Below are 26,183 nucleotides of genomic sequence, written 5' to 3'. Positions count from 1 at the left end.
TGCCGACAATCTGTTTCATTATTAAAATAAACTTTCATTTTACCTTGTATTTTACATTCAAAGTAGATTAATTACCTTGTTTCAGGCCGCAGAGCTTTCAGGTTCCTAATTGTTTTATTGGGCTAATTACCAAGAGGTAAACAATGCTATTAGACAACAAAGGGGGTTAGTAATTAGGACTGTTTCTTCAAAGACCTAGTTTGTGTCAATGTGTCAAGATAGCATCTCTGACTTCTGTAAATAAGGAATGTGAGAAGGGGAAGGGGGGGGGGGGGGAACATGGCAGCTTCTATGCCAGGAGAGATTCCATTGAAAGAGAATGTGTTCAGTTCCCTTTAAAGTGGACCTGAAGTCTTGCACAGGACTAGAAGGAAAACAGAGAGAAATGCACCCTGTATGTATTTAGAGAGTTTAGCCTGTTTCATTCTCCCTCATCTGTGACTAATCACAAGTTGTAATTTGATCCCTCCCCTGTGTCACATGACTGCCACGTCAGATAAAGTCATTGGAAAGCACAGGCTGTCAACAATAGGTCTGCTTCCATGATTCAGGAAGTAGAAACAGTGCAGATTTATTTTAGGATTTGTATCAGCTTAACAAAAATGTTTTTTGTTTAAAGGATATAATGCTGTTGCGTATCTTTCAGAGCAGAGAGGACATTCGGAGTTCAGGTCCGCTTTAATCCATTATACTTAGTTATTTTTCCTTCTAGTAGCACTCTACTTCCACCTTAAAAGATTAGTTTGGTCAGCTGACCGTTCTTGGGAGGGAATACGTCTTTAAATTAAATAAACACACAATACTGCAGCCTGTATGACTTTCAGTAACACCCTTTTGTGACAATTGGCCTCAATTCACTAAGCTTATCTCCCGTCTTTTATAACCTTTCTAGAGTTATCACCATGGTGACGAGGCATGTAGTATTCAGGAAACATTTTACCTCAGGCAAACCTAAAGTTAACTCTTCTGTCTTTAAAGGGACTCCGAGCAGTAAATAAATACAATCTGAACTTACCTGGGGCTTTCTCCACCCAATCATAGGTCAGGAGGGTAACCCAGCATCCCTCTGGCTCCTCTCCCAGGGCCTGGCCAGAAATGGCTCCCGGCGACACTGGGACCGAGTGTCGGGCTCCCTCTTCCGGAAAGATGACGTCAGTCATCACCAAGCCGGCCGGCGTGACAGTACTGCGCCGTACTGTCACGCCGTCGTTTGGACGTCCAAACGACCGGTCGTTCGGACGTTAAATCGGGCGTGTGTACAGTACATCATTTAGCTGATAAGACCGGGCTTGAGTGATCCGGTTGGCTGAACGACAGACTGTACACACGCCCGATTTGACGTCCGAACAAGTGCGAGCGAGGAACAAGTGCGAGCAAGTTGTCCAGCTCCCAGCTCCCCCACTTTGCCGGAACCGAACTTCTGTCAGCTGTGCTATAATGTATGGTCATTCACAGTAATTTAAACACTATACAAAACTTGGACCGCTCAAGCCCGGTCTTATCAGCTGAACGACAGCCTGTACACAAGCCCGATTTGAATTCCAAACGACGGGTCGTTTGCGCAAATCCGACATGTGTATGCACCTTAAAGAGACTCCGTAACAAAAATTGCATCCTGTTTTTTATCATCCTACAAGTTCCAAAAGCTATTCTAATGTGTTCTGGCTTACTGCAGCACTTTATACTATCACTGTCTCTGTAATAAATCAATGTATCTTTCCCTTGTCAGACTTGTCGGCCTGTGTCTGGAAGGCTGCCAAGTTCTTCAGTGTTGTGGTTCTGCTATGAACTCACCCTTCCAGGCCCCTCTCTGCACACTGCCTGTGTGTTATTTAGATTAGAGCAGCTTCTCTCTTCTCTTTTACAAGCTGGATAAATCGTCCTCTGAGCTGGCTGGGCTTTCACATACTGAGGAATTACAAACAAGGGCAAAGCTGTTTGCAGGAAGAAAAGAGCAGCCTGAAACTTCAGTGCATGGGGAAAAGAAACACACAAATGATCTCTTGAGATTCAAAAAGAATGCTGTATACAGCCTGCTTGTGTATGGATGTATTTTCTATGTGTGGACATACTGTACATCAACCCACTTCCTGTTTTGGTGGCCATTTTGTTTGTTTACAAACAAATTTTTTAAAACTGTTTTTAACCACTTTTAATGCGGCGAGGAGCGGCGAAATTGTGACAGAGGGTAATAGGAGATGTCCCCTAACGCACTGGTATGTTTACTTTTGAGCGATTTTAACAATACAGATTCTCTAAGTTTGCCTGAGGTAAAATGTTTACTGAATACTACATGCCTCATCACCATGGTGATAACTCTAGAAACGTTACAAAAGACAGGAGATAAGCTTAGTGAATTGAGGCCTTGCCTTTTTATCTCCGGCATGATCTTAGTGAATTGAGGCCATCATCTAAATCTAGACAGTCAAGAATTTATTAAAACAAACAAAACTTAAAAATGAGTTTATTTTTGTATAGTGTTAAAATTACAGCTAACAGAAGTTCAGTTCCGGCAAAGTGGGGCTGGGGGAGCTGGACAACTTGCTCGCACTTGTTCCTGTCAGCCCTGGTGCTCTGTGCACCGGCCGTTCTGCCCTGCACATTGCAGCGTCTCTGGTCTGCGTAGAGACGTGAAGCCAGCTGCCAGCATGTGATACTCGCTTAGGCTGAACAGGGGCTCCACGTGCAGCTGCGACACACAGATCCTGCATTCATGATTTACTGGATCAAGATTCTAAGGGAGCTGTATATGACTAATGTTTAAGATCCACCTGGAAGCTGAGGTGGCTCATATCTGGTGAGCATATAAGGAGAGGGGACGTGGGCCTATAGGAAAGCAGCACTTATTTCACAACTCACAAAAGGCACTAAGGTGGTGTGCTGGAGAATATTGACAGTTTGAACGGTATCACTCTATGTGGAGTTCTATATAAAGTATGACTTTCAGGTGTGGTGAGCGCAGCAGTAACTTTTGAATTATAGTGACCATCCATTAACTCACCTTCACAATAGGGAGATCAAACACTTCCCTGGCTTCTCCGACCTCAGGATTATCACCATCTTCTGCAATGATGTGAGTAGCCAGAGCATTATAGGACACCTCTTTTGCTTTTCCTGCTTTCAGCATCTGCACCACCTGTAGAGTACGACAGAGTTAGCCCATCTACACAATTGTTATTCCCAATCCTTCCTGCTCCACCTCTGAAACTCACATGACTCCTTCCTAACGTTACAGCAATAAAACACCTGAGGCCCATAGTTGGGAATAGCTAGTTTTGTTTCTTTTAAAATTGATGAAACAGCTCTATTCAAGTACATTTTTTATCACAGCACTGATAGCAAGGGAGTCCAGATGGCACGTGGCAATTACATTTATTCATCATGTTCCACCAGGAAGAGGCAGCTAAAGGAAACTTCCTGCTCACATCACTGCTCTATGGGACTGTGTGTTAGCCAACAATGGACAGCCTGCAAATGAGCCCTGGTGGAATGTTGCAGTAGGGATGGTCAGTGAGATGAATAGTTTAGTATTGATACAGGATTATGAAAATTCTGTATGTAAATATGTCCAGCTTAAAAATGGACCAATGTCGAATTTGATTGAATGCTTTAAAGCCGCTTACATTTACATACAGAATTTACATAATCCTGCATCAACTCAGATTTGCATAATGACGACCATCCCTATGCCTCCATCTTCAAACCTTGCAGCGTGCCTGTTAACACCAGGTCACTCCTAGAAGGGATGCAGCATTTTGGGTGCGTTCATACTATGTGCTTGATTCACTAAGACAAATGGCGTGCCTTATCAGAGTTAACATGCCTTATCAGAGTAGCATAGTGAGCGCTACGAACGTATGCCTGCTAATTGGCAATGACGAGAGCTACACTCGTCCTGCCCTGAGCCCTTGCGGTCCAATCACTTTAAAGGACATTATTCGTGCACTTTGAGTGGCCCAATAGGCTGCCTGTCAAGTGACATCGCCTATTGGGCGAAAGTGTTGGGTTAATGTCCTTTAAAGTGATTGGACCCGCAAGGGCTCAGGGCAGGACTAGTGTAGCTCTCGTCATTGCCAATTAGCACGCATAAGTTCGTAGCGCTCACTATGCTACTCTGATAAGGCATGCTATTTTTATAGTGACTCAACCCCTATATGTATTGTATTGAGTTCATTCACATAATCGCGTCAGGTATGATCTTAAAGGACAACTGTAGCGAGAGGGATATGGAGGCTGCCATATTTATTTCCTTTTAAGCAATACCAGTCGCCCGGCTATCCTGTTGATCCTCTGCCTCTAATACATTTAGCCATAGACCCTGAACAAGCATGGAGCAGATCAGGTGTTTCTCACCGTCAGATCTGGCAAGATTAGCTGCATGCTTGTTCCTGGTGTGATTCAAACACTACTGCAGCCAAACAGATCTGCAGGACTGCCAGGTAACTGGTTTTGTTTTAAAGGAAATAAATATGGCAGCCTCCTTATTCCCCTCACTATAGGTCTCCTTTAATAAAAGCAAGCAGAGCTGTGTGCTAACAGACAACATACATGCGATCCCCACATTACTAATGAATGACAAGATACTGTGCATTGCCAGGAGACACCAATACTGACATATGTTGCGACGGGCCACATGCACATTGGCTAAGGCTACACTGAATTTGTTACAAAGGGCCATTTTACACCGCGTGCGATTCTACGGCATTTGCGCTGTGTCTGCCAATCAGCAAATCACTAGTGCAGCGTCTCCCTATGGGAGCATTCATGTTGCAATGTTTGCCATCACAAGAGAGCTGCATGCAGTGCTTTGTGAGCGATCGCGAAATATTACAGCAAAATCCCACAAAAACCGCAACAGTGATTTTCTAGTGATTTTCAGTGTGAAACAGCTCTAAAGGATTGTTATAACCCTATGCTGAAGGCAAATTCTCAAACAGCATCAATCCAATTATAAACAAGGGAAAGCGCGCAGACCAAACGGATAACTACAGGATCTTCTCAAAAAATTAGCATATTGTGATAAAGTTCATCATTTTCTGTAATGTACTGATAAACATTAGACTTTCATATATTTTAGATTCAAATACACACAACTGAAGTAGTTCAAGCCTTTTATTTTTTTAATATTGATGATTTTGGCATACAGCTCATAAAAACCCAAAATTCCTATCTCAAAAAATTAGCATTTTTCATCGGACCAATAAAAGAAAAAAGTGTTTTTAAAACAAAAAAGTCAACCTTCAAATAATTATGTTCAGTTATGCACTCAATACTTGGTCGGGAATCCTTTTGCAGAAATGACAGCTTCAATGCGGCGTGGCATGGAGGCAATCAGCCTGTGGCACTGCTCAGGTGCTATGGAGGCCCAGGATGCTTCGATAGCGGCCTTAAAGTGAACCAGAGACGAAGCACCCTTGTGTATTTTACCATAGAAATCAGTGGGAACATTAGAGAAAACATTTACCATGCTCTCTGTTCCATCCTCACTGCTAAAAGTGTCTGTTATCTAGCTGAGATAAGAATCCCGGACTGAGCATTGAGTCTGGCTTTGCTATAATGACTCAGCTATAATGATTCCTGAGCAAAGCCAGCAGGGGGCAGGCTTGGACTTGAAGACAGCAAAGAACACAGTCTCAGCTATAATTATTCTGTAGCAAAGCCAGACCGACTGCTTAGTCGGGATTCTTATCTTAGAGGTGATAACAGGCAAATTAAACAGAGAACAATGTAACAAAGAGCAGATTAGGTGTTTACTGTCATGTTCCCACTGATTTATAAGGTAAAATACATGAGGTTGCTTCATCTCTGGTTCTCTTTAAGCTCATCCAGAGGGTTGGGTCTTGCGTCTCAACTTTCTCTTCACAATATCCCACATATTCTCTATGGGGTTCAGGTCAGGAGAGTTGGCAGGCCAATTGAGCACAGAAATACCATGGTCAGTAAACCATTTATCAGTGGTTTTGGCACTGTGAGCAGGTGCCAGGTCATGCTGAAAAATGAAATCTTCATCTCCATAAAGCTTTTCAGCAGATGGAAGCATGAACCCACTTTTGAACCAGAAACAGCGGCAGAAGCGCCTGACCTGGGCTACAGAGAAGCAGCACTGGACTGTTGCTCAGTGGTCCAAAGTACTTTTTTCGGATGAAAGCAAACTTTTACATGTCATTCGGAAGTCAAGGTGCCAGAGTCTGGAGGAAGACTGGGGAGAGGGAAATGCCAAAATGCCTGAAGTCCAGTGTCAAGTACTCACAGTCAGTGATGGTCTGGGGTGCCATGTCAGCTGCTGGTGTTGGTCCACTGTGTTTTATCAAGGGCAGAGTCAATGCAGCTAGCTATCAGGAGATTTTGAAGCACTTCATGCTTCCATCTGCTGAAAAGCTTTATGGAGATGAAGATTTCATTTTTCAGCACGACCTGGCACCTGCTCACAGTGCCAAAACCATTGGTAAATGGTTTACTGACCATGGTATTACTGTGCTCAATTGGCCTGCCAACTCTCCTGACCTGAACCCCATAGAGAATCTGTGGGATATTGTGAAGAGAAAGTTGAGAGACGCAAGACCCAACCCTCTGGATGAGCTTAAGGCCGCTATCGAAGCATCCTGGGCCTCCATAACACCTGAGCAGTGCCACAGGCTGATGCCTTTATGCCACGCCGCATTGAAGCAGTCATTTCTGCAAACTGATTCCCGACCAAGTATTGAGTGCATAAATGAACATAATTATTTGAAGGTTGACTTTTTTTTGTTTTAAAAACACTTTTCTTTTATTGGTCGGATGAAATATGCTAATTTTTTGAGATAGGAATTTTGGGTTCTCATGAGCTGTATGCCAAAATCATCAATATTAAAACAATAAAGGCTTGAACTACTTCAGTTGTGTGTAATGAATTTAAAATATATGAAAGTCTAATGTTTATCAGTACATTACAGAAAATAATGAACTTTATCACAATATGCTAATTTTTTGAGAAGATCCTGTATAATATGCTAAATACAGCAGAACCTCGTTATAGCAAACTGATCCTGTAAACCTGTATGACAAATGCTGATATAATAAACTACTTGGCCAAGTCCCTTGAGTTTATTATGAAAGGATTCTACTGTAATATATCAAAAGCCAAGAGTGGAGTAACTTTGTGATAAGTAGGTTCAGATAGGCTTTAATATTTGACATCAAAATACAAAAGCATACTGAGAGTCAACAGTTCTAGAAGAAAAATAAGTTTTTAATTTAAAGAGACACTAAATCAAAAAGTTCCCCTGGGGGGGTACTCACCTCGGGAGGGGGAAGCCTCAGGGTCCCGATGAGGGTTCCCACGCCGTCCTCTGTTCCACGGGGGTCTTGCTGCAGCCCTCCGAACAGCGGCCCGACAAATCCGTCAGCTTGTTCAATATTTACCTTTCCAGGCTCCAGCGGGGGGCGCTGTGGCTGCTTTCGGCTCCGAAGTAGACGGAAATACCCGATCTCAGTCTGGTCTGCTCTACTGCGCAGTAGAGCAGACCCGACGGGGATCGAGTACTTCCGCTTATTTCGGAACTGGGAGCCGCCACAGCGCCTGCGCAGGAGCCGGGAAGGTAAATATTTACATCGCCGCTGTTTGGAGGGCTGCAGCGAGACCCCCGAAGGGCGGCATGGGAAGCCTCATTGTGACCCTGAGGCTTCCCCCTCCCGAGGCGAGTACCCCCCGGGGAACTTTTTGATGTTACAGGTTTTCTTTAAGTTAAAGAGAAACCGTAAACCAAGGATTGACCTTCATCCCAATCAGTAGCTGATACCCACTTTCCCATGAGAAATATTCTCCTTTTCTCAAACGGATCATTAGGGGGCTCTGTATGGCTGGTATTGTGTTGACACCCCTCCCACAGTGTGATGTCAGTCCCAAAGTACTGACATCACACTGTGGGGAGCCTTGTTGCATTGTGGGAAATAACAGCTGTTTCCAACTGCCAAAAATGCATCATCTCTTTCCACAAACATCACCTTCCAGAAGTAAAGTTATCGCCATGTGATACATTTCAGAATGTAAATCGGGGACAGGAAAGACTTTACTATAGGCAAACATTGACTAAATCATTTATAAATAATTATTGTAAAAATTAAGCACTTTTTAAATTACGTTATTTTCACTGCAGTTCCTCCTAACAGATTTGTCTTTGGCTGTGTAAACATTAATAGCGGTCAGGCAATCTTCTGACAACTTTCTACCACTAGCAGGTGGCAAAACTTGCCCACAGAAATGGTAGCAAAAAAAGGAAGTGTGTCCATCATAACAATAGCAGTCCCTGAGCCTTCTCCTGCTGACCTCTGCTGCCATAAATGGAGCAAGCTGTGCACAGAGAATAGAGAGAGCTTCCTCTAATGCTCATGGAAGAAAAAGAACAGCCTAATGATGGGATACAGTCATCTCCCAGCATGCTCTGTAGCTCCTCACAACTGGGTTAGCACTAATGATGCTCTTATTACAGAGCTGGACAAATCACAGCAGAAATGAGGGAGGCTTAGGGCTCTTTCACATTAGGGCAGATTTTCTGCGTTTCAACGCAACGGGTAAAGTTTGCGTTACCCAAGGTGAAATGAAAGTCCATAGACTTTCATTTTAGCTTTCACATATAACGCAGCCTTTTTGTACGTTGCGTTACACTGCACCCAGGCATAGTTTTTTGGCCGACGCTAGCTTTATGCGTTACAATGTCAATGTTAAACGCACACTATGCGCGTTTTTAATCCGTTAACGCAGGCAATCAGTCCCAGAATGCAACAGAGGAACAATGTAGAAAGTTGAAAACTAAAAGAAAAAAAAAATTACCTGCGTTTTCCTATGTGCTGTAACGCATTGAAAACGGATTAAAAACGCACACTCACTGCAGTGCAACGCATATCAAAACGCATACAACAAAACGTATGCTTTGAGCGTTCAACGCAAGCTCTGATGTGAAAGAGCCCTAAACATGGACAGATACAGCTCTTGCCGACAGATAGTGAATATGCATGTTGGACTGGAGTACTGTACTCTTTTTTGCGGATGGCAACGTGTTGGGATATGTTTTCTATTACATTTGGGGGGGGGGGGGGGGGGGGGAACCGCGTACCAACGCGTACGCATGCCAAACGCAGCAGATCAAGTGTAAAAGGAGCCTTAGTGGGCAGCATGGTGGCACAATGGATAGCACTAACACCTTGCAGTACTGGGTCTCTGGTTGGAATCCCAGACAGCTGCATGGAGTTTATATCTTCTCCCCATGTCTGGGTGGGTTTTCTCCAGGCCCTCTGGTTTTCTCACACATTCCAAAAAAATACAAATAAGCAACTTGGCTCCCCCTAAAATTGGCACTAGACTAAAGGTGTGTACACACATCGGATTTGCGCAAACACCACATCGTTTGGACGTCCAAACGACCGGTCATTCGGACGCCAAATCGGGCGTGTGTAGTCTGTCGTTCAGCTGATAAGAGTGGACTTCAGCGATCCGCTTGGCGGATCGCTCAAGCCCGCTCTTATCAGCTGAACGGCAGACTACACACGTCCAATTTGACGTCAAAACGACCGGTCGTTTGGACGTCCAAACGACGGCTCGTTTGCGCAAATCCGACGTGTGTACACACCTTAAGATGGACATCTGACTATGGTGGGGGATTAGATTATGAGCCCCTCTGAGGGACAGTTAGTAACACGCCTATATACTCTGCACATTGCTGCAGAAGATGTCGGCGCTATATAAATACTAAATGATGATTTCCAAACTACTTCCACTTCCCTCTGGCAACTACAGTACAATCCCTTAATACTAAACTCCAAGGGACCGGTAAAAGTAGCTTACTATATAAGAAGTTTACTATACAGAAGCATCTTGTTATAGTAAACCTCTGGATACAGTAAGCTCAGTCTCTCAGGTCCCAGCAAATGCGTCAAGATAAATATACAATGCATGATCAATTCTGATATAGTTACCTTCTGATATAGTAAACTACTTTTTCTGGTCTCTTGGAGTTTACTATAAAGGGATTACTGTACCAGAATTGGTCATACATTGTATATTTATATAGACGTTTGCTGAGACCCGAGGACAGAGTTTAACCACTTAAGGATATATTCATCCAAAAATCGCCACTCAAAGGCAATCTGGACAGATATATCCGTCCAGCAGTGGTTGCGTGCTAATAGCCATGTGAAGGCAGCTCGTTCCCCGCCGCTATTACAGGGGATCGATTGCGGAAGGGGAACAAGTGTCCCCCCGAGGCAAATGATCCCCTGTGAATGAATCAAGATGCCTCCATTCGGGAGGCATCTTGATTCATGAATACACGTCATAAAATGTAAAGAATAAATAAATAAAAAGAAATCAAAAAAATTAACCTGGTATCTTCCAGGAGTGCGCTTAGCACCACCTAGTGGCCAAACTGTAAGATTCAAGTAACAATAGGGGGGAAAAAAAAGTGTACACATTGAATAAAAACCTGATTGACCCCCCCCCCCAGTAAAAAAAAAAAAAAAAAAAAAGGTTGAAAAAAAAAACCCAAGAAGGTTTTTTTTTTTTAAATACCTAGTTACCTTGGGGACTGAACTTTTGAATATGTATGTTGTGAAGGTATATTACTATTACATTGTGCCTATATGGGCTGGGCTTGTAATTGGGGATGGACATAAAACTGAAAAATGCACCTTTATTTCCAAATAAAATAATGGCGCCATACATAGTACTATAGGAATAACGGAGACAAATGGGCAAATAAAATGTGTGGATTCTATCCACAGTAAAACGCTTTATTTTAAAACTATAATGGCCGAAAACAGAAATAATGAATTTTTCCCATTGTTTTTTATTATTACTGTTAAAATGCATTTAGAATAAAATGATTCTTAGCAAAATGTACCACCTAAAGAAAGCCTAATTGGTGGCGAAAACAAGATAATCATTTAGGCGATAAAATTATTGGCGAATGAATGGGAGGAGTGCTGACAGGGGAAAATTGCTTCTGTCCTAGAGGTGAAAACACCTGCGGGCTGACGTGGTTAATATATCCACTAAAATGCACAAAAATGAAGCACTTGAAGCAAGATGGGCTGCATGGTCGAGTTTCCAGAAGAATGCCATATCTACACAAAATGCCACAAAGTAACCCACTAATAATATGTCAAACATCACAGAGACGAGCTTCAAACCTTCTGTCACAGTCATTTGGATTGAGGAGACTAAAATTAAACTTTTTCAGCAAGGCCTATGATGAAAGGTACACCATTCCTAATGTGAAACATGGTGGTGTATTGCTGATGTTCTGGGGATGTGTTAGCTACTAAGGCACATATGGTCAGAATCGATGATTGAATTTATGAAAAAATAATGGAGGAAAATTTGCACTCAGCCAGGAAGCTGAGCATGGTATGTACTTCGACATTCCAACATGACAACGATCTAAAACACATCCAGCAAAATAAAGTTAAAGTTCTGGAGCGTCAATCTCAGCCCGACTTCGCTATCATTGAACCATTGCATGAAGACAGCAACTTGCAGTTCATGCAAAAGAGCCCAAAAATATACAGGAACTGGAGGCTTTTAGAATAGGTACACACAATGAGATTTTCTGGCAGATTTACTGTCAGATCAATTACAGTATAATCTAATCATGATTAGCTGCATTTTGAAGAAAAACTTCATGATTGGATCAAGTATAAACAGAAAGTTTTGCAGGACACAGGCCCACTGAGGTATTGGAGCCACTCAGGAAGAGAGTGGCTGCCTCTAGTTAGTGATGGCTACTATTTTTAAAGGAGTCCTGGATACTGTACTAGCAACTTCTTTAGCCTAGCTATGCAGCCCTAAGGTATACTTAACCTTGTAGTCCAAATGTACAAGCGCTTGTACTGTACCTCCAATGAGAAGACAGAGTTGATCCTTGGCAGCAGAGAATGTACCAGGGCATGCTGGGTCATTTCTAGGACAATTTCTAATACAGGAGACCACATTTCCTGGTCCCTTGGAGTTTACTATAAAGAGATAATATTGCATTTCCAACATGTCCGATATGATTTTATGGTCGATTTTCCATAAAAGTGAAAGGAAAATTGGTCGGAAATCGATCAGAAATCACACTGGACAAATTGGAAATATATGATCTGCCAGAAAATCTCATCATGCGTACCAGGCGTTAGCCAGGAAGAATTGGCAGCTTTACCATCTGAAAAGATAAAAAGCCTCATCCACAACAGACTTCAAGCTGTCATTGATGTTAAAGGGGGCAATAAAAGGTATTAAGAACTGGGGTGAGTACATTTTTGATCAGGGTCATTTGGCTTTTACAGTAAAAACCCCCATATCCGGCACCAACAGGGATTGGCTTATGACAGATAAGTGTATTTTCTGATTGTTTGAGAGTCAATGTTAAAGATAGGCCTAGCTAAGACACTGTACTATATCCCACACTGTATACTTATAAACTCTGTATTAACCTCCTGAGCGGTATGGACGAGCTCAGCTCGTCCATCACCGCCGGAGGCTGCCGCTCAGGCCCTGCTGGGCCGATTTTCCTCAAATAAAAAGCAGCACACGCAGCCGGCACTTTGCCAGCCGCGTGTGCTGCCTGATCGCCGCCGCTCTGCGGCGATCCGCCGCGAGCAGCGGCGAAAGAGGGTCCCCCCAGCCGCCCGAGCCCTGCGCAGCCGGACCAAATCAGTTCCGGCCAGCGCTAAGGGCTGGATCGGAGGCGGCTGACGTCCATGACGTCACTCCGCTCGTCGCCATGGCGACGAGGAAAGCCAAACAAGGAAGGCTGCTCATTGCAGCCTTCCTTGTTACTTATGCTTGCCGGAGGCGATCAGAAGAACGCCTCCTGAGCGCCCTCTAGTGGGCTTTCATGCAGCCAACTTTCAGTTGGCTGCATGAAATAGATTTTTTTTTATTAAAAAAAAACCCTCCCGCAGCCTCCCTGGCGATCTCAATAGAACGCCGGGGAGGTTAATGTTGAAATACAGTAATTAAAATCATTAAGACAAAAAACAAAGAAAAAACGTAACTAACAATTTAACTTTATCCCAATCAGTAGTGGATACCCGCCTTTCCCATGAGAAATCTATTCCTTTCCTCAAACGGATCATCAGGGGGCTCTGTATGGCTGATTTTGTGGTGAAACCCGTCCCACAGTGTGATGTCATCGCCTTACAGCTCTGAGGTCCTGATATCACGCTGTGCGAGCCTTGTTGCATTGTGGGAAATAACAGCTGTTTCCAACTGCCAAAAGAGCAAACAGCATCTCCTTCCAGTGGCATCACCTGTCAGCAGTAAAAAAATGTCACCATGTGATAAATGTCTGACTAATTAACCACCCTGGCGTTCTATTAAGATCGCCAGGGCGGCTGCGGGAGGGTTTTTTTTAAATTAAAAAAAACTATTTCATGCAGCCAACTGAAAGTTGACTGCATGAAAGCCCACTAGAGGGCGCTCCGGAGGCGTTCTTCTGATCGCCTCCGGCGGCCAAAAGTAACACGGAAGGCCGCAATGAGCGGCCTTCCGTGTTTTGCTTACTTCGTCGCCATGGCGACGAGCGGAGTGACGTCATGGACGTCAGCCGCCTCCGATCCAGCCCTTAGCGCTGGCCGGAACTATTTGTTCCGGCTGCGCAGGGCTCAGGCGGCTGGGGGGACCCTCTTTCGCCGCTGCTCGCGGCGGATCGCCACAGAGCGGCGGCGATCAGGCGGCACACGCGGCTGGCAAAGTGCCGGCTGCGTGTGCTGCACTTTATTTGATCAAAATCGGCCCAGCAGGGCCTGAGCGGCACCCTCTGGCGGTAATGGACGAGCTGAGCTCGTCCATACCGCTAAGGTGGTTAAAGGATACCACAACTGACATGTGGCATAATGAGATAGACATGGGTATGTACAGTGCCTAGCACACAAATAACTATGCTGTGTTCCTTTTTTTCTTTCTCTGCCTGAAAGAGGTAAATATCAGGTATGTAAGTGGCTGACTCAGTCCTGACTCAGACAGGAAGTGACTACAGTGTGACCTTCACTGATAAGAAGTTCCAACTATAAAACACTTTCCTAGAAGAAAATGGCTTCTGAGAGCAAGAAAGAGATAAAAAAGGGGGAAATTCTTATCAGTGAGCGTCACACTGTAGTCACTTCCTGTCTGAGTCAGGACTGAGTCAGCCACTTACATACCTGATATTTACCTCTTTCAGGCAGAGAAAGAAAAAAAGGAACACAGCATAGTTATTTGTGTGCTAGGCACTGTACATACACATGTCTATCTCATTATGCCACATGTCAGTTGTGGTATCCTTTAAGGGAGAGGAAAGATTTTACAATGAGCAAACAGTGACTAAATCATTTATACATAATTATTGTAAAACAAGCACTATTTTTTAAATTACATTATTTTCACTGGAGTTCCTCTTTAAACTGATGTATCAGAGGCCTATTACTATATAAAGAAGTGTAAAAATAGATTTATGACAAGGCTATGATTTTGTTTCTGGTTGCTGGAGACTTCTGGTTAACTGTGTTCTGACTAACAGGGGTTAGGGCCCTTTTCCACTAGCAATCGCAATCACAAATCACAAACACCAGCGATTGCAATTTTTCATTAATTCTGTTATGCGATTGCGATTTTCATTGCATTATCATTGTAAAAAAATTGCTCCAGAAAGCGATTGCGATTTCCAAATCCAATCACTGTAGTGGAAAATACGTCGCAATTTCTATGATAAAGTAACAACCCTAGCGATTTAAAAATCACTAGCGATTTAAGAATTTGCGATTCAGCAATCGCTCTAGTGGAAAAGGGCCCTAACTGTATTATTTAAAAACAGTAAACACAGTTTGACAATAAATGGCTTCAGCCAACCACTAACCATGAGTGAAAGAAAAGTTGTGTTATTCATATTCTATGAAAAATGGTTAAGAAATCATTGATTCTGCCAGGGTATGTAAACTGAGCACAACTGTACAGATTGTCCAGCATGCTCTTGGTGAACCAGAACTCATAGGAGAGTGTAAGGTGCTAAAAAGGACCAAAAAGCTCTCACTAAAATTGCTATGCAAAACAGAATTTTGCCTACTTTAAACAGAAGGTATTTGGAATTATTCAGGTTGGAGTGAGCATATGTCTCCCATGATGCATCACTGCTGAATATGCAACATGTCCCTTTGTTGTCCCTAAAAGCTAAACACACCTCCAGAACCCCTGGAATCCAATTATGTGTCAGCTTGTTAACGTCACAGAGCCACAATAATCCAATATGTGTACTGACTGCTTCGGACTGGTTGTTCCTCATTATTACAGTGCTGTGGGGTCGGAGTCAGAGTTGGAGTCGAGGAGTCAGAGTCATTTTGGTTACCTGGAGTTGGGGGTTTCATAAACGGAGGAGTCGGAGTTGGATGATTTTTGTACCAAATCCACAGCCTTGGTATGTATTAGACTAAGGAGTTGGAGATATTTGGGGTACCTGGAGTCGGAGGTTTCATAAACTGAGTCGGAGTACCAACTCAACAGCCCTTGTATTATTACATGGCATGGATTAATGTGGCACTAATAAGACTTGAAACAAGAGTAACAGATTGCCTAGCAAGCTCATGGACCTCATATGCTCATTCAATCCTGAATAATCCCAATACCTTCGGTTTTAAGAAGGCAAATTTCTGTTTTGCTTAGCGTTTTTAGTAAGTGGGCTTTTTGGTCCTTTTTAGACCCTTTTACACTCCTAGGAGTTCTGGTTCACCATGAGCAGGCTGGGCAATCTGTAACTCTGGGTTACTGATAGAACTAATACTAGGTACACACGATGCTTTTTTCCGGTCGATTTTCCGTCCGATCAATTTGATTCGATTTTTCAGTTGATTTCCATATCAATTCTCTTATCTTTTCTTCCATTTACTTCTATGAGAAATCAACCAGAAAAATGCAGGGCTGTAGAGTCAGTGAAAAAAAAAAAAAACACCAGACTTCTCAGTTTGTGAAACCACCGACTCCTGGTACCCAAAATGGCTCAGACTCCTCGACTCAGTCTAATACTTTCCAGGGGTGTGGATTTGGTACAAAAATCCCCCGACTCCGACTCCTTAGTTGAACCATCTATCTAACACAAAATTGTATGTTGTGTACCTAGCATAAGGAACATGCTTGGGGAAACAATACTTATGCTCATCCTCCCCTACAGCTTGATAAACCAAATTGGGGTCACCAGCTGTTATGACAAAACATTTCCTGCCAACCTGTGATAAAAGTACAGTATGACAGGAAGCAGAATCACTGATATCCCAAGATGAAAAACATGCAACTTCTGTCACCTCAAACCAGCTGCAACTTCTAAGCACAACAAAGAACCCTGTATGTGTTGGGCCTGTGCATAAGAGGGTATCTGTAGCCAACATGTCCGATGACTGATCTTTTTCATCGGACGGAATACAAGCCAACCTAAAGCTGAACCCTCACCTCGTGACGAAGGAAGATGGATCACAGCGATGTCCCATGACGACAAGCGCTCCCTGACCCATCTTCCCACCAGCGGGTATGCGCAACGGCACACTGACGCGATCATGGTACTTTGTACTGGAGACGTCGGGGATCCTAAAGATCCGATTCCCCCCGTGATGGCCATTATCACCAATTAAACAATGCTTGCGTGATTGTGCACCTGTACCCACGACACAAGGTCGTGGAAAGGACCGCTTGACGTTCAAACAAAAATCACTGGTCGTCGGGAAAGTTGAAAGGTAGGTATGGGCCTCTACACATAGGTATCAGCTCTCCTGCCTGATCTTTTGTTTACAGCAAGTTCTGTCTGTTTACTTTGGTTATTTTTAAATCTCATTTCCAGAAGCACAGGGCATGTAATACCGGGTACACACCATGCAATTTCCTGTCAGATAGACAGGTCATATAAAAAATTTCCAACAGATGTGATCTGATTTCCGATCGATTTTCCAAATCACCTCTATACAAAATCGCTCACAAAAAAACGATCGGAAATCAGATTGGACCTGACGAAAATTAACTATTGATGGGAATTGCATGGCGTGTACCGGGCATTATGTTGAAGCATGTTCATTGTTTACCACCACATCCAACCTGTTTAACAATCAAGAAACTGGTCATTTTTCAGTCAATTCCAATCAACTGGTAAAAGAATTTTCTTCTGATCAAACCGAATGTGTTTCGACAAGTCTTTTCTGCACTCCGATATTGCAAACAGCCAACTCATTTAAATACTGATGGCGCAAGTGGAAACAACAGTATGCACAGCACGCCGCATTTTGTTTGTTTGAACGACATTGCACACAAGTGGCCTATCGCATGATATCTGCCCAACAGTTGTGCAAGTTGATCCGCCTAACAGATCGGGCCTAATGCCCAATATAGGTCGCTCGTCATCATTTTGTTAATTTCACCTGATTGTCGTACAACATGGCGAAATATGTAATTTGTAAGACATTTAAAAAGACTTTAGTTAAGCGTGTGTAAGAGAGGCTTAGAGTAGGTCCACACTTGTCCAGTTGCAGATCGGATCAGTTTTTGTAAAAAAAATAAATAAATAAAAATGTCTCTCCGTTTTTCTGTTTTTAGTCCTTTTTGCAGCATAGGTTTCCAGTCCGTGGAAACCTATCCCCAGCCCTGGCCGTGAGTGGGGGGCGCCATGCTGGAGGGGGTAGCAGGCATGAAGGCATGAGGTACATAGGGGGCATAATCCACAAGATGCCGCTTCCTGCCTGCTACCCCCTCCAGCATGGCAGCCCCCTCCCCACCCACAGACAGGGCTGAGGTGGGCCATTTCTGTATCCAAAGCTGCCTGTGTAGAGGAGGATCCGTTTTTGCATTGATTTTCACTACCCCTCCGTGTATCCGGGGTCCGTGAAAAACCTGCAAATCCGGATCATCCATTCAGGTTTTCAGCACATATCCCCCTGAATGCACACGCATCCTTTTTTAAATTGAGTGAAGATGGAGGCTATTTTGAACATTGGTAACCATGGCTCCGTTTTTGATCCGGACAAAAAAAAAAAAAAACCGAGCCACGGATACGTTTTTAAAACAAGTGTGAACCTATTCTTAAAGGGCCGCTTACCGGTAAGTGAAACACAAATTGGCCAGTTACTTACCTGGGGCTTCTTCCTGCCCCCCTAAAAACCTCCTGCTCCCTCACCGTGATTCCCTGCTCCGCTGCCCCCCTGCATCAGCATGCAGTCCCGAAGCCACAAGAGCCCTGCGCATGCACAGTCCCCATTATACTCGCCTGACTCACAAAGCTCCAGCTATTAAGTCAAGTTAACTTTTAGAAGGGGGATGCTGTGTCACTGTTGGTGCTCATTATTCCACAGTCCCTAGTAGGAGAGGTCATGATGCTTGTGCCACTTGTCCCCTACCTTTGCCGTTAACTGTTGTACACAGATTTCTCCTACATTGTAACAATTACCAAGGGGCTGTGACATTGCAAGTGATGCTGGGGAAATGCAGGGCAGTGCTGGTTAGTTCCCACATAGCTTGGGCCTCTGGAGCCATTAAGGCGTGGAATTCCAATAAAATGGATTCATTTTTGTGGCAGTAATATGACAAAATGTGGAAACCGTCAAGGGGGCCGAACACTTTTGAAAACCACTGTATAGCTGACTTAAAAATACGGGGACTGCTTTATTCAAGCAGCTCAAGAAACTAATTTTGATTGGTTTATTTCATTTTTTTGTGGACTAAGCACAGCTATTATTATTAATTGTATTTATATAGCGCCAACATATTACGCAGCGCTGCACAATGGGCTGGTTGAAGCCCCAGGTAAAAAAAAAAAAAAAAGAGTAAAGATTTCTCGTGGCAAAAGGAGCATCAGCTACTGATTGGAATTAAAGGGAACCAGAGAGGAATACAATGTAAAAATAGAAAAGGGCTTTTATACATACCTGGGGCTTCCTCCAGCCCCATAAGCCTGGATCGCTCCCACACCGCCATCCTCGGCTTCCTGGAACTGCCAGTTCCGGGCCCGTCACTTCTGGCGGACGTGGCCAATTGTCCGCATCACAGGGGCTCCCTCCATACACGTACGCATGCGGCTGCGCAGTAGGCAGCCTCATGCATACTTGTATAGAGGGAGTGCTGTGTGATGCGGAGAATCGTCCGCCGGCCGACTTGCGGCAATGACGGGCCCCGGTACCGGCAGATCCAGGAAGCAGAGGACGGCGGCGTGGGAGCGATCCGTGCGTATGGGGCTGGAGGAAGCCCCAGCTATGTATAAAAGCTTTTTTTAATCATCTCTGGTCCTCTTTAAGTTCAATCCTTGGTTAAAGAGGAACTCCAGTGAAAATAATGTAATAAAAAAGTGCTTCATTTTTACAATAATTATGTATAAATGATTTCGTCAGTGTTTGCCCATTGTAAAAGCTTTTAAATCCCTGATTTACATTTTGATATTTATTACATGGTGACATTTTTACTGTGGGCAGGTGATGTAGCTGCTGCATGCTTTTATTGGCAGTTGGAAACAGCTGTAAACAGCTATTTCCCACAATGCAGCACGGTTCACACACAGGAAACTGCCAAGAGTATGTACTTTTCTTGTTTCTTGTGGGAGGGGTTTCACCACAATATCAGCCATACAGCGCCCCCTGATGGTCTGTATGTGAAAAGGAATAGATTTCTCATGTAAAAGGGGTTATCAGCTACTGATTGGGATAAAGTTCAATTCTTGGTCGGAGTTTCTCTTTAAAAGTTCTTCTTTAAGGCAGGGAACACACTTGACTAAGTTTTCCGCGCGCGTTTTTCTGCATACTTTTTCTGCACACCAAGTGTGTTTCCATGCAGGAAAACGCGCGCGTTTTTTCACAGTAGCTAATGTAATTGATAGAGAAAACTGCCAAAATGTGCAGAGTCATAATGCAGAATGTCAGTTTTTTTTCCTGCGCACGAACAACACAGTAAGTGTGTACTAGCACATTGATTAACATGAGTTCTCAGTTTTTCTGTGCAGAAAACGCGTACGAAAACTGTCAAGTGTGTTCCTAAAGGGAACCTTAACTGGTGTTTAAGAAAAGAAAAAACCTTCAAAAGGATCATAATCGCAAAAAAATTACGCAGTTAAACAGCAGTTCACCTCCCAAAATAGTAAGACCCCAGCCAGCCTCCCTACTCACTTGCACACTGTTTTGTCCGTTAGACTTTGCAACTGCAGTTCAGAAAATGCTGTTGAAAACAAAGAAAAGCCTGAGAATCCACCATGAGGAAATGGACTGGGCCAAAACCTGTCAGTTCTGTGAGATTTCAACTGCCCTGCCTACATTTTTGCGATAGTGGTCCTTTGAAGTATTTTTAAAACATCAGTTAAGGTTCACTTTTAAGAAGAACTTTAACCAAGGATTGAACGTTAACCAAGGGGGGGGGGGGGGGGGGGGTTGGTTGATATTGTAGTGAAACACCTCCCATAGTGTAATGTCAGGGTATGGTCCTGACAGTTTTCTGTCTGAGTCTGCGTTGTTGGAAATAACAGCTTTTTTTTGCCTGCCACTCCCCCTGTCCCCCTCCACTACTCTGTAACACAGGGCTGTGGAGTCGGGGCAATTTTGGGCACCCGGAGTCAGAATCGTTGATTTCATAAACTGAGGAGTCTGAGTCTGATGATTTTTGTACAAAATCCATAGCCTTTTTAAGTATTAGGCTAAGGAGTCGTAGTCGAGGAGTCAGAGCCATTTTGGGTACCCAGAGTCGTGGTTTCATAAACTGAGGAGTCGGAAGATTTTTGTCCCGACTCCACAGCCCTGCTGTAACAGCCCCCCAAACTTCTCTCTGGCCAGAAAGGACAGTACCCCAAACTTACCTCCTGGTCGGAGGTGGACTGCACAGGTGCTGCTGGCGACACGAATCCTTGATAGCAAGCCCGTGGCCAGGAGTGCTCTGCGCACTACGTAGTTATGACATAGCGTGCAGGCACAGAGCGTTCCCAGCCGCGCATTGCCGGGCAGCACCTGTGCAGTCCGCCCTGACCCTCACAACCATTTTAAATGTATATTTGTGCTAAGGTATCCTTAAATAGACACTGAAGCGAACTTATTTAGCACATGTTACCTTATAAGTCGCTTCAGTGCTCTCATAACAAGTAATCCGCCGTGTCCCCACCGCTAAACGAGGGCTGCAGAGCCCTCAAACCCCCAGGGGGCAATCCAGCCGGCATTTCCTGGAAGGGGCAGAGCTTTCAGCTTCAGTTCTGCCCCTCCTGATGTCCATTGCGGCACACCGCCGCGCGGCGATTGACGTCAGGAGGGGCAGAGCTACAGCTGGAAGCTCTGCCTCTCAGCGCAGCAAAATCCAAGACCAAATTGGTGGTGGATATTTGCAGAGGGATTTGGGGGCTCTGCAGCCCTCGTTTAGCGGCAGGGACATGGTGGATTACTTGTTATGTGAGCACTGAAGCGACTTATAAGGTAACGTGCAAAATAAGTTCACTTCCGTGTCTCTTTAAAAGAACAGGTGCGGCAGTAAAAAAAAAAAAAAATCTACTTACCTGTTGCTTCTTACAGCCCCTGGAAGCCTATGTGTCCCTCGCTGCAGCTCCGGGATCCCCTCCACTGCAGATGCCAACCTTGCCAAGTTGGCATTTTCTGTGCCTGCACGAGCACTTAGCTTGTGTGGCTTGGAGCATACTGTGCCTGCGCAGAACGCCTTAGACCACATGGGCGCGCATGTGCTAACGCAGAGGATGCAAACCAGGCAAGGTTGGCATCTGCAACGGAGGGGACCCCGGGACACTGGAGCTGTGGTGAGGGACAGATCAGCTGCCAGGGGCTGGAGGAAGCCCAAGGTAAGTAGATTTTTTTATTTTTCTTCTGCTTTCACCTGTCCTGTGAGCTCAGGTGATCAGAAGCAAGATGAAGATGTGGATGGAGGGGTAAGTATCAGAAGAGATGGAGTGAGTCATACTAGAGACCATTTGTACACAGCTCATCCAGAAGTAAGGCGCCCATGAGAGGATCACTATTTGGCAGGAAGTGTCACTCTGCCTCATCCGTGTTTGCTGTTCTCATCGGCTCAGTATTTAGCAGAGACATATTATCTTCCAGCAATGTACTCAAAGCAGCCCAGCACTCAGGACACGCTCTCGCCCTTCAGCCGCGGGAGAACTACATGCCCCAGCATGGGCAGCCACCACAGGCCCAGGCGTCCTCTGATGGGCAGGCTGGAGGGCCGCAACTGGTCACCCGGCCAGAGCACTGCTGCACCCCGTGTAGTTTGGGGCTCCGGGTGTCCCTCCTGCCTCACCTGAGGGTCCAGATCCCCCACCGGGTAAAACTTCACGTCCTTGAACATGTCTTCCGGAACTTCCATCTCGGTGTCCGCCATGGCGGCGGCGGCTGCCTGTCCCCGGGTCACCGCTCACCAGCACATCCCCACACAGGCCACTTCTGCGCGGGAATCAATGAGAGGTCAGGCCCGGCGCCACACCGTCCCCCCGACATGCAGAGAGCGCGCCACGGAGCGTACCACCAGGGGACAGGGGGAGCCGGAGCGCTGACAGCTGACTGCTCCGAGCTCCCTTCCACGTAACGTGATGTATTATTGCCCTAGTCTGCCTAAAGTTCGTCGCTGCTTCGTACGGTGCTGACGTCTAGAAAGTTTTACTTGTAAAAAGACGGGCAATAGTGGGTTTCTGAGAGGGAAGGTTCCCCCTCGCTGGAATGGTGTATTCCATAAATGGGCGGGTCCTGAGGAGGCCGTCCTATAAACAAACAGCACAGAGCGGGGAAAGGCGCTTTGGTCGCAGGTAGTGGCGCTGTGTAGGGGAGTGGGCGGGCCGTATAGAGGGGTGTGGTCTATCGCCTGAGCATCAGCGTATCCCTAGCAGGCGGTCTGCGCCACTGCTGTCTGGACGTGGTGTATTCTCCTGAATGCAATTGCACAGGAAGTTATGGATGTTTGCACGTGTTTATAGAAATTCTGCGTTCGCTATATAATTACCATGCCTTTAGCTGGACCAGGCACAAGTCGTCTTCTGTTTATTTTAATATCAAAGGTATTCATGAAAAAAAAAATGTTTTGTTTTTATCTTGGTCAGCTGAGATCAGCAAAACTCGGTATACAGAAGCACCAGAGTAAAGACAGAGGAGCTCAAACCTATTGCTTGACCCACTGAGTTGTGCTCCCATTTTTGCCTGAGGAGGCGGGGTCACGCCCGTGAATCTCATAGCATTTGTGGAGTTGATTAAATTATTTGTCAATTCTGTTTTATCGAGACTTAAGTGAGTTTTCCTTTTTTTGTAAGAGGGAGGTAAGTCCACCCTAACATCCCCCTCTGCTTTTAAGCGGTTTTAAAAACATTTTACTCTACTCTGGCGCCTCTGTATACCGAGTTTTGCTGATTTTCTAGCCCACCTTGGGTGGAGGGGTGCATCCTCATCTACTATCTACAGAGAGTGACTTGTTAACCTGAGTGGGGTCAGGTCCTAATGCTCCCCACCTGCATTTACAGTGGTTGCCTATGGGTAACCCGTGTTTGTAGCTATATACACATAAAATTGTATTGAACTCTTCATTTTACCTGACAATACTGCACCATATTGGGCTTGATTCTCTTGTTTTTAAGCATTGGTCAGTTGAAAAGCTTTATGGAGATGAAGATTTCATTTTTCAGCATGACCTGGCACCTGCTCACAGTGCTAAAACCACTGGTAAATGGTTTACTGATCATGGTATTACTGTGCTTGATTGGCCTGCCAACTCTCCTGACCTGAACCCCATAGAGAATCTGTGGGATATTGTGAAGAGAGAGTTGGGAGACGCAACACTCTGGATGAGCTTAAAGCTGGCCACTAACGGTCCAATTTCTAGCAAAAAATCGTTCGAGTGATCAGAAATTCTGATCGGATTGGTTGTAAATAATCTCCATTGGTGGACACAATCGATTATGAACGAGTGAAAAAAATGTCGCCCGAATGAATTTTCGTCGAACGAAAATTTGGATTTTCTTGGTGGTCGTGATAGATCGGAAGCAATGATTGGTTAGTTGATGGTGTAGTGAACGATTTTTCGTCCGATCACAATTTCTGATTGCTCGAACGATTTTTCGCTAGAAATTGGACCGTTAGTGGCCAGCTTAAGGCTGCTATCGAAGCATCCTGGGCCTCCATAACACCTGAGCAGTGCCACAGGCTGATTGCCTCCATGCCACGCCGCATTGAAGCAGTCATTTCTGAAAAAGGATTCCCGACCAAGTATTGAGTGCATAACTGAACATAATTATTTGAAAGTTGACTTTTTTTTGTTTTAAAAACACTTTTCTTTTATTGGTCGGATGAAATATGCTAATTTTTTGAGATAGGAATTTTGGGTTTTCATGAGCTGTATGCCAAAATCATCAATATTAAAACAATAAAAGGCTTGAACTACTTCAGTTATGTGTATTTGAATCTAAAATATATGAAAGTCTAATGTTTATCACTACATTACAGAAAATAATGAACTTTATCACAGTATGCTAGTTTTTTGAGAAGATCCTGTATGTACATTTCTTGTGGGAGGGGTTTCATCACAATATCAGCCATACAGCGCCCCCGGTGGACTGTTTGTGAAAAGGAATAGATTTCTCATGTAAAAGGGGGTATCAGCTGATTGTGATAAAAATTCAATTCTTGATTGGAGTTTTTTTTTTTAAGTTTCCCTTTAAAGGGAACCAGAGCTAATGGAAGGAAAAGCTGTTATACATACCTGGGGCTTCCTCCAGCCCCCTCCGTGCTGATTGATCCCACGCCGCCTTCCTCCGCTGCCCGCATCTAGGAGGACCGGCTCCCATCAGTGACGTCATCGGAGCCGCGCTACGCAGGAAAAGTGCGCCCTCTACTTATCTCTCATATAGTATTAAAGAGTAAGTCAGGCTGCAGAAGCTAATTTAAACCTCTATTCTCCTGTGTTAAACAGTTTAGAAGGAAGCCAAAAAGGCATTAGTGAAGATAAAAATCTCTCTTACCTTTGATGTGTGCTTATCAGAAAAGCTGTTAGACCTAAGAGGACGCAAGCCGCATACTATACTGCAAAGCATTCTGGGGCCCTCCCCTCGGCTGCTAATGAGACGTTACAGCAGCTTGTAATCAGTCCAGCGCGTAGCACTGATAAATCTCCGGGCAGAGTACACTGCAGGAGTCAGCTATTGTTCCTAGCCACATGGCTCATTAATATTCACTGCACACTGTGTTATTCAGTACGAGCTTTTCTGTGATCAGGAAGCAGGCAGGACATGACAACACATTTGACAGAAAAACATGGAACCTGCCATGAGCTGTCAGGAGCATCAATCTCTGCATATACTATATAAAAATTCTGTGAAGTACAAACGTGGACAGTGAAATGCATATGTAATGTAAGTACAGCCAATCTTTAGCTACTGATATATGTGTTTATTTTCTCTGAGACCTTATACCTAACAGCTCCTCTTTAAGAAATAAATCCTGAAAGAAGAGGGGCTGCACCACCACTAACAGTATAACAAATCTTTATTGAACAATCTGTACGCGTGGTGTGGTTCTAAGGACCACTTCCTCAGGAGCTGTGCATTGTGGGTAAGCAGTTGCTTAAAAGCTAAGGGGCCTCCGTGAATAGGATGTGCCCATTGGGCAAACAATTCCATGGATGGAGAGCTTTGATTGGATACTGGGCTCCAATAGAGGAAATGAATCTGCCGCTGGAGCAAGGACGCTACGCCCCCAGACAGGAAGTGAGGCTCTCAGCTTTTAAGCAACTGCTTACCCACAATGCACCGCTCCTGAGGAAGTGGTCCGTAGAACCACACCACGCGTGGAGCGTCTTGTGTGCCTCCCTCCGCCCCGACTTGCAGCTGCCTACACACCTGGTCCTGGTACACGTATGTATAGATCCCTAATTGCACTTACATTACTTTGATCCTTATATGTACTGTCCATCATGATTATCAGGGGATGTGTTCCTTGAGCATAATTTCAATGTACTTGCACTTTTACTCATGCACCTTGGTTTTCTATACCTCAAAACCTATTTTGATGATAGCACAGCACTTTCACTTTATCAGACCCGGGTCTAGGATTGTACACTGGGCTCAATACTGAACCCAGGTCATGATTGATGCATTTTCCACATAAAATTGTATTGTGGTGAGTTGCTGATGTTCAGCTCTTTTTAAGTGATTTTATAATTTTGTACAGATTGTTCAATAAAGATTTGTTATACTGTTAGTGGTGGTGCAGCC

The 26,183-nt window shown here is 44.5% G+C and overlaps 1 protein-coding gene across 1 annotated transcript in view; it reads right to left on the bottom strand.

Annotated features, from left to right (window-relative positions):
• PAXIP1 (PAX interacting protein 1) overlaps positions 1-22,645 on the bottom strand; it is a 77,811-nt gene extending 55,166 nt beyond the window's left edge. Inside the window, exons 1-2 of the mRNA XM_068235886.1 lie at positions 22,232-22,645; positions 3,002-3,136 (exon numbers count right to left, since the gene is read on the bottom strand). Coding sequence (XP_068091987.1) covers positions 3,002-3,136; positions 22,232-22,312 — 216 coding nt within the window. The 5' untranslated portion in view covers positions 22,313-22,645. The remainder of the gene's footprint in view (positions 1-3,001; positions 3,137-22,231) is intronic.
• Positions 22,646-26,183: the final 3,538 nt, after the last annotated feature.

Source organism: Hyperolius riggenbachi, chromosome 5 (genome assembly GCF_040937935.1).
Source record: "Hyperolius riggenbachi isolate aHypRig1 chromosome 5, aHypRig1.pri, whole genome shotgun sequence".
Classification (NCBI taxonomy): domain Eukaryota; kingdom Metazoa; phylum Chordata; class Amphibia; order Anura; family Hyperoliidae; genus Hyperolius; species Hyperolius riggenbachi.
Note: the sequence above shows the minus strand (reverse complement) of the source record. Positions and strands in the feature narration are given on the sequence as shown.